Here is a 9,938-nt window from a genome sequence, read left to right on the forward strand (position 1 = left end):
ACATATACATCCCAACTACCGCATTCACTGATCATACCTAACCTTATCTTCCTAACACGGAAGATTAATACCGTACTATAGTGTTATCCTGAAATGTGACTATCTTAGCTTTAAATGTATGTATTATTTTCTCCTTAGTTTAATACATGCAATATAGAGGTCTGCTTTCCATAGTAAAATATAAACAAGCTTCACTGCAAAGGTCACCAATGTTATTGGTAAGCAATAGTTCAATTACTTACATTTTAAGGAACTGAAGATTATTACATATAGATTACAACTTAATTTGGCAGATTTCTGTTATTTAATTGAATGTCATAATAATGTTCATTGATTATATTGCTCCTAAGTTAATGAACGATATCTACAGATACTACGATATACTATAAATCCTGACAAATAATATTATTATTGCATATCTCGTAATTTGATTCTGAAGATATTTTATTCTACTAAGTACAATTCAATTTATATTAATAATCCGAAGAACTAATAATACTTTCAATTAATTTAAGTAATTTCAAAGTTGAATTATGAAATGAATTGGTGAGTAATAAAAAGCACTAAGTGACAATTTTTGGTAAAGTGAGTTTATACATCTAGCCCTATCGATTGGTAATTAAAGAAACCACCTACAGCAACTGTGGAGGGGAGTCGATTACAACCTATTCTTTAGAGTTGGTGAAGAAAGCAACTAACTATTGAACTTAGCTCCATTCAATTCCAAAAGTTGCATCACCTGACTTGATACTGGCAGCATTTATGTGACAAATAAATGATCATGTGTCTGCATGAAGTGAATCTTAGCACTCTCTTAGAGTTTAATTTCTTAGCTTTTTAAGGTTTATTTTGATGTACCGAAGTACATATGATATTTTCATGCAGATATTCTGCTTTCTCAGATGATGAGAGAGAGATGGAACGGAGAAAAATTCTCTCCGGCGCCGGGATTTGAACCCGGGTTTTCAGCTCTCCGTGCTGATGCTTTAACCACTAAGCCACGCCGGGTACAATCCCGACACCGTTGAGAATCGTCTCAGATTAAGCTCCATCTCTTGGGTTCCCCTCTAGTGGCCGCCCTCTGCACTACGTCATAGATGTCTATGCACGCAGGACCGAAGTCCATACATGTGTAGAGGTGCACTCAAATGAGTGACTGGTTGGCCGGGGTCCGACGGTATGGGCGCCGTCTTTAAATCACGAAGTGATTTATTACGCATATCATATTTATTTTGATGTACCGAAGTACATATGATATTTTCATGCAGATATTCTGCTTTCTCAGATGATGATGGCGCCCATACCGTCGGACCCCGGCCAACCAGTCACTCATTTGAGTGCACCTCTACACATGTATGGACTTCGGTCCTGCGTGCATAGACATCTATGACGTAGTGCAGAGGGCGGCCACTAGAGGGGAACCCAAGAGATGGAGCTTAATCTGAGACGATTCTCAACGGTGTCGGGATTGTACCCGGCGTGGCTTAGTGGTTAAAGCATCAGCACGGAGAGCTGAAAACCCGGGTTCAAATCCCGGCGCCGGAGAGAATTTTTCTCCGTTCCATCTCTCTCTCATCATTTTTAAGGTTTGTTTGAAATTACTTAGGAAAACAATAGTTTGGCATGGATTCTGAAGAAGCATAATATCAGCTGGACTTTCTTGGTAAAGGTTAAGACACGAACTGCTTTGAAGTTTGTAATAATCTTTTTATTTTATTTTTTATTTTCACTGTGTATCACAGAAAATGGTTTTCACTTTTGATCTCACACTGCAGTCAAAAAGATAGCAGAGGTTACAACAAAATGTGTCATGCAGTTCCACGAGATATCCGTAAGGGGATTTATTATAACATAGGTTCTTTCCCAGTTAAAACGTCATTATCTGCACCCTAAATTAAATTCTTATTTTAGAGGTTGCATTTTAATTTTATGTTTTCAAAAATAACAATAAAGTAATCTGATACTTCCATGTAGAATTGAAAGGAACTAAATACAATACATTAATTTATTTTTCCATTTTGAATCTTGCGTACACCACTTTTAACACTTGAATATAATTATATTCAAGTGCAGTGGCGTATACTGGTTAAAGGGTTTGGGCTACCGCTGACCCTATTATTACACAAAATATATCTAACAATTACTTTAATTTTAATTACTATGGTAAAACTAATAATACAAAATTATTACATTATGTTATATTATAAACTTTTTCTTTTGTAATTTCCTTGGGCTACCCCCGGTAGCCCGCAAAATACGCCCCTGTTCAAGTGTTAAAAGTGGTGTACACAAAATTCAAAATGGATTATCAAGACCTTTCTACGAGTCAACTAGTACGCAAATACAGTAATTATAATTATTTTTCCAACTATAGTAAAATATAAAATTATAATTTATATTAAATTTTAGACACCAATGACTCATTTTTCACCAGTCTGAGAAATATAATAAACATAAACAAACAATTTAACCTTCCGAAAATTTTTATAATTTACCAAAAACTACACCAAGTATAGTTAGTTCCTGTCATGACTCACCAATTCAAATGTTTCAAAAAGAATACATAGAATGAAACTCACATTTCTAACCTTCTGCATCTCTCATGTTCAACTCCATGCAATCAGCGAGATATAATTATATATACACACTGTCTACTTATAAATCCCATGCTGTAAAACAGACAAGTTTCCTATTTAGATTCTATTCCATAACAAATTCGAGCACATGGCAGTACACTGTGGTGCTGCATTCCTAAGAATCAACGTATCTAACTGCAACTGCGCAATTCAATCAATCAATCATCACAACGTTTGTTGTAAAAATAAATTCAGTTTTCAATTGTTTTGTGTAACTGGCGTAAGACAAAGTTACTGAACTGCTATTTACCACTACTGAAAGAATATCAACCAACCACGGAAGATTTTCAGTAAGGGTTTTTACTGTTGACGCTGCAGAAATTACTAAGTAATGCTGATGCAATGTTATTCACAAACAATGTCGTGTTCACATTTTATCTAAAATGTGCGACAAATAATGCACGAAACTGGCAAATTATTGTAGCCATAACATACTCAGTTCCATGAACAAAGTCTTAATTGAATAACTTGCATCTTTACACAGTGAACACCATCTTAAACACGTAGAATCTTATTTTCCCCCACATAATTCTACAAGCGGATTCCTTCCACAGTGTAGACTTCAGGTGGGATGTGTGGAGCAGTTGTTCATAGTTTACAACTGTCCCCTCTGATACTGCAGCTGCCACACCCCATGCATTCTCCCTTCTGGTTCGGTGATATATTATTGGAAGAGGGGTGACAAGGCTTTGTATATAGAAAGAGAGACATCGGAGATCAATTACATATCAATATTATGACATTATAGCGCGTACAAGATACATACATGTTTGGCTTCCCCAGGATTAGAAATTATCTTACTTTCAATTCGCATGTCCCTCATTATTGCTGTTTCATTGTTTCAGCATAATTTCCTCCTGTGTATATTATTTATCAAGCCATATATCAGATTCTACTACTAAAATTCATAAATAAATTGGCTGAAAATTCTACATAAATCTCGAGTATTCTTGACTCTACTTAAGTATCAACACAGATTTGCTTCCACTTTCTAATACGTCATAATTTAACATTTAATCGATTTCACATTACTGTAGGTTAATATTATTGTAGCTACCAATAACATACCTTCATATAAAAGTCCTTCTTGATGTTTCATTGGCTTTAAAACTCGTTTCAGAACATTTTACACAAATTTTCCAGTTCTCTGAAGTACTAATATTCACAGACGATTTCCATTAAATCATTTTAAGATTCTTCTGTAACGGAAATCTTAAAATACTCCATCAAAGCTTTGTATTTAAGAGCAGGGAAAATCAATCATCATAATTATAGCAATTTTCCCTTTATCAATTTCAACAATTATATTATGTTTTATCAAAGCTTGATAAGTTGCATTGTGAAGTACTGAAGCAGGCTTTTACTTGATAGGTACCATGGGATTACGTAAGTACTGAATCTCTTTAAAAATGGTTATGGTTTAATTTTCTTGACCCAGTTTAGGTCTGTTTTGTTACCAATGCTTCTAAGAGTCTAAGTTTTGCCTTGGCTTGCTTGTAGGCTATGTAAACGCTCTCCATGGGAATCCGGTCTTCTCGCTGAATTTTCTTTCCCGTTCGGCGCTGGAAGTCTTCCTCATACTCTCGCAGTGAGCGCCTCAACCTTTTCTTCTCTTCCCGTGTTGTCCTCTGTTGATTCAGCAATTCAGAGCTACAAAAAATAACAATAATAATTTTTATAATCAATTTCAGTGCCTATAAAATATACCCTAACATTTGTATTATTTTCCATGATACAACAGAATTTCTGTAATCGGCTTTCTTTAATTTCGATACAGATATTCAACTACATGCTCTCCCTTCATAACTTCTCCAGGGACAAAATTTCGTTTAAAAACTGCATGAGGGGAGAGTGAAGAGTAATAAAATAACTACGAGATAATTTCGACTATAACATTTTAACTTATAATTAATTTAAAGACAAGTTTGTTTCTGGACTAGATAGATGCAAAAAAAATTTATGAAAAATTTTTGGATTACTCTGCAAACATTAAGAACATATTGGCATTATATGAAATGTGCAGGGACCGGACAAAAAAAGCGTGTTACATGGGATAGTATAATAAGTGGGCACATCTTATCGAGGTTTTACCACAGTTTAGTATATACAGTTGCGAAGCTTGGGATGATTTTTCGCAAATCTCGTGATAGTTGCTAGACGCTTGGAGTGCTGTGAGTACTAGGAACAATAGACTGTGTCACTGCCATCGTGATCTAATACAGGCCGTAAGGCAGACCATGTAACTGGCTTAACCTGATCACAAAGGGCAGCGTTTCAACCATATAAATTAGTTGGAATGCATAAAGAGTAACATATATTTCTCTAAAATGTAGTGTAATTTCATTAATAAAATTTAAAACAATGATTATGAGACACTTCAGACGTAAATCACTTGCGAGTTAAGATGAAATATTATTTCTGGTGTGAAAATTACGTTATTCGTATGTGTAATACTTGCCTTTATTTCGATTAAATATTGCGAAATTCTTGTACATTCATTTATGCACGATTCAATAATTTTCAGTTGCACCGCACGGATATTTAGATATGTTGAAATTATAGTTCATGTTTACTGTACCAGTTGCCCCTTTCTGTCTAATTTTAGTGGTCTCCAATGCCCTGCCATTCATATGGAAATATTATAGGTTACATTTACTATATTTTATATTCCTAAATTCGCAATTATACATTATAATTAAGCATAATGTCATGTATGATACTCCGCACATTCAATTTGTCTGTATTTTAATACTACAATTGAGTATTGAATTATTGTATTTATCTACTACCTAAGAGCGAAGTAACAATCGTACGTACACTAATTTCATAGGAATGGTATGATAAATTTTCTGTCTTTATTAAGGAAGGTAGATGTGCTATATCAAATCACAATATAAATTCGTTTTTATTAAACCACAAAATTGCTTCCATTCTAAACTTAAAATGTTGATGCGAAAAGATTATGTTAACATGTAAAATTCTCTTCACATTAAAATAACACAGTTTTGTAATTATTTCTTCCACATAGGCTATTATGCAACAAGAAGTAAAGGGACACATTACACTAAATAAAACTTAGCTATGATATGCAATAAAGTTATAATATAATATATATTTTCTCCGTTCCATTACTCTTTCATCGTATAATATAATAATTCACTGAGCTCCATACACTGAAATAGAAAACCCGAACATATATTACAGCCTGGTCTAGATCGAAAAGGCATTCACTGTGCCGTATTTCGCTTTGTTGTGAAAAGTTATGTAAACTGTGAAATGTTCGTTATCGGTTGTAATAACTGTAAATGGCTAAAATACAATAATTTCAATAATAATATGGGACAAGGAGACGTTTGTAGCACTATAAATTCTAAGAAAAAGAGGTCAGAGTTATCCTTCTTCCGAAAGATGGAAGGTGAGTTTATAAAATATAATATATACTTTATGAAAATAATATATAAACCTTATATATTTCGTATTTCAATAGTGGAAGGAAGGTGTTAACTTTTCAAAAGAACACGATATCAAAAGTACAATACATTTTATCGTCTGCTAGGGAAAGAGTCTGTGATGAGGCGATAGTAACGATGCTGGTGGCTAGCAACTATCTATGGATGCATATTTCAACTGTCTATGTTTGCATATTTAGTAAGTATTGAACTTTGCAACTGTATATACTAAACTGTGGTTTTACTATATTTAGAAAGCCAAAACTTACTGGCAATAGAAAAAGCCTTCCATGAAAGATCAACTTGAAAGCATTCTGTTTTTAAAGGCACATCTCCAGATATTCAGAACGATTTGATCCAGTCTATCACTAATGCTTTAAGTGAAAATATATTAGTTTGCTCGGAATTACTTAGGCATTTTGCATCTACCCATACTTTTTTGTTGCGCTTCATCACTGAGTGTTACAGATTAAATGTATGGTAGAGGTTGTAAAACTTACAGCGGCAAGGCATGGAGGTTTTCCCAGAGTGAATCTGAGGATTCGGTTGACTGCTGGCATTTTGTTGGAACATCTGCTGAGGTGTCTGGTGTTTCTTCTTGTATTGAAAGGGATGGCGGAGAGCTGGTGAAGTCCATGGTCTCATGCTCCAGAATGGTAGCCAGTTCTGACACACTGTCTTTCAGCTTTGACTGAAGAGAAGAAACAATCATATTGATTAATATAAACAAAGCACTCGCCTTTATATTTTATGCATGGAAATCATGCTTTTAAGTTACATTCTATTCAGAGGCGAATTTGCCAATACACTAGGTAGAACACAGCCTAGAGTGGTAAATTTCAGAGAGTCAATTCTTTTAAAGAGCATTTTTACGTCCGTTATAAGAGCTAGGTTTGAACAGAAGATGAATGAATATCGAGATAATTAAGAAACCCAAGTACTGGTGCAATGAACTGTAAGAGGGGAAGTCTAGCCACTCATCACCTGACAGCCCTCCTTTTGAATTCAGGAACAATACTCTGATGAATGGAGCTTTCCTTATTTGAGGCTTGCTTTGAAAAATGAATACGACAGCAATCATAACTGGTCAATAAAATGGTTCAAATGCTGAGAAGTCTACCTTTAAAAAATTGCTGTTTTGGTTAAAAAAGTGCATAAAATAAATAAGTTGCTTCAATTAACTATTTTACAATGTAACAATTAAGCATTAAATGTAATTACAAAAAATTAGGAACACCCGGTTCTGAATTGGGGATCTCTCGATCTGCAGTTGTGCTATATCACTGCTTGCTTTTAATGTGATGAAAGTTTCACTGTTACAATGAAGGGGAATACAGAAACCGATAAGTCAGCCTCATTTCACAAACACGCTGACTCACAAAATACAATGCTGTTTAGACACTTGTATCTAAATAACTATTATCTGTCCATCAGATATTATTGTAATAACTATTATCTGTCCATCAGATATTATTGTATCATCAATAGGAAAGTAATAAAAATGGTAGGAGTGTGCCTGTCGCATTAGATCAGTTGATTAAGACATGTTGCTAATAATGGTTTGTGGGTTCAGATCTTACTCTATGTATGTTATTTAATGCTCTTGTTTTTTACCGTGGGAACTCCGGAACATTACCTATCTATATTTCCTCCTCTTTGATTCCACGTCAGCAGTGTTGCAAATGTACTGCAAAACGTGGCCAGCACTTCAGGCATGTATTTTCAAATGGTTGTACTTTCAACACTAACACCTTACATACTAGTACTTATAAATAAATAAACATACGAGGGCTTCACAACCAGAGTGGACCAAGTCCACTATTGATCAGTTTGTGGATTAATACAATCTCGGATGAAGAAAACTTAGATTTATTCATTGCCATAACAAACAAAATCCATAACTCATTTGTTTCTCCACAGAGGGCAGCACTTCCTTTGGAAGTGAAGGTTGCTAAGCATGAGCCAGGAACTTTAAGACTCAATATCTCAGAACTATTCCAGATGGACTTGGTCCACTCTGGTTGTGAATCCCTCATATAATAAGTCATTAAAATTCGTCAGTATAACTTAACCTATCATACGTCCTTACCTCGTTAGCATTTTAAAACAAAGAGATGTCCAATACCAACTAGTGCTAACTTTTCTTTTGTAACCAAATAAAATGTGGAGTTGCCTACTCACGCTGAACGTATAGAAATATCACACCTAACATTACGTAAAAACCTTTCAGAAACAGGTAAGGTACCACAATTTCGCAGCAAGCTATAAAATGCAGGGTTGCATAAAACTTACTAGTAAGGGTCAAGTGAATCAAACTGTATAAATAACTGATTAAATGGCGATTTTACTCGTGTTAATTGTGTAAGTATGTGCGGCTTACAGCTGTTTCGGTGCTTCTTCACACCATCCTCAGAGCCTACTAGATCTCGGCGTCATCTCGAACTTCGCTGCCTGTTGTGTGGGTGCGTTCGATTGTTGAAAAGTGTTGAAATGTGGTGTCAAATAGTGTGCGTGTTCTGAAATTGATCTGTGTGTTGAGAATTTGATCAGGGTGTGTTTTAGTGTGTCTGTATATTTCATATTGTTCTAGTGTGTTGAGTTTTTGGTTTTTGGGTTGTATGTGGGTGCGTTCGATTGTTGAAGTGTTGAAATGTGGTGTCAAATAGTGTGTGTTCTGAAATTGATCTGTGTGTTGAGAATTTGATCAGGGTGTGTTTTAGTGTGTCTGTATATTTCATACTGAATCGAACGCACCAACACAACAGGCAGCGAAGTTCGAGATGACGCCGAGATCTAGTAGACTCTGAGGATGGTGTGAAGAAGCATCGAAACAGCTGTAAGCCGCACATGCTTACACAATTAACACGAGTAAGATCGCCATTTAATCAATTATTTATATTCAAGTGTTAAAAGTAGTGTACGAAAGATTCAACATGGACAAACTTGTATAACTTTAAAATTTGGTGAAATGCTGTCTAAAGTTATTAGTGTTAAAGTAGAGACCAGATACATCTTACGTACTTAAAGGGAAGTAGACTAAAATCTGAGTCAAAATGTTCAGATACTGAAGTAACATTACACAAGAGCAAATGCAGTATTACTTACTGGTCCAGAGCGTACTACAAGCCGCTTGAGTGCTCTGTATCTATCGTACAAGGGCCGTACCATATCCCTGTCTCCTCGTGTCACAGGACGACCGAAAATGCCCTCGAGGTACAGTAAAGCTTTCTGTACAGCAACTTTCTCATCCAAGATCTGATCTCTAGTAAGCTCATCCAGATTTTCAGGCCTTCCTGCCAGCAACCGCTTTTCTGCCAAATGCTACAAAAATTAAATAATTAGAGCCTTATTTATTTTGTGAAAGTGTATCGAGCAAATAACAGAATTCCTGTTAGAAACACTAATACGAGTTGTGGGAAAAAGTTTCATCACAATTTATTTGTTAACAATCTTTTTCTACTTAGTGAAGTTGCCAAAGACAAAGATTGTTAAACAGTAACATTTAAGGTATCACACATATAAATGTCTCATAGAAAAATGATTTACATAAATTGAAATTTGCTGTAAATTAAATGACTTACAATTTAAGAAACGAAAATTTATAATCAACTAAAAGACAAAGATAACAATAAATTCGAAGTACAAATGTCACCGTACGATCTGTAGAGAACCCTTCAAAGCTAGCATAGAAATTTCCTTTGTTGATGTTGCTGGGACTCCACTACACAGTACACATTTATAACAGAGAGAATAAAGGCCCATTCACAATGAAAATTAAACATAATCGTAACATAAACACAGAAGTTTGCGCCCAGACTACCAAATGGGATCATTCACAATGATTCACATAAGC

General features: G+C 35.0%; 1 protein-coding gene and 1 long non-coding RNA gene across 4 annotated transcripts in view; one reads left to right on the forward strand and one right to left on the reverse strand.

The window, feature by feature from the left end:
• Positions 1–704: 704 nt before the first annotated feature.
• Positions 705–1,796, forward strand: LOC138692291 (uncharacterized). The gene is made up of 2 exons (XR_011330045.1): positions 705–842; positions 1,587–1,796. It is a non-coding gene; the product is annotated as an uncharacterized lncRNA (long non-coding RNA).
• A 1,557-nt stretch (positions 1,797–3,353) lies between these two features.
• Positions 3,354–9,938, reverse strand: part of LOC138692289 (protein FAM13A) — a 461,772-nt gene continuing 455,187 nt past the window's right edge. For all 3 annotated transcript variants that reach the window (XM_069815475.1, XM_069815471.1, XM_069815472.1), the window contains 3 exons: positions 9,191–9,406; positions 6,586–6,776; positions 3,354–4,286 (listed from right to left, as the gene is read on the reverse strand). In XM_069815475.1, the coding sequence (XP_069671576.1) occupies positions 4,076–4,286; positions 6,586–6,776; positions 9,191–9,406 (618 nt within the window). In that variant the 3' untranslated portion in view covers positions 3,354–4,075. The remainder of the gene's footprint in view (positions 4,287–6,585; positions 6,777–9,190; positions 9,407–9,938) is intronic.

Source organism: Periplaneta americana, chromosome 16 (assembly GCF_040183065.1).
Source record: "Periplaneta americana isolate PAMFEO1 chromosome 16, P.americana_PAMFEO1_priV1, whole genome shotgun sequence".
Taxonomy (NCBI): Eukaryota; Metazoa; Arthropoda; class Insecta; order Blattodea; family Blattidae; genus Periplaneta; species Periplaneta americana.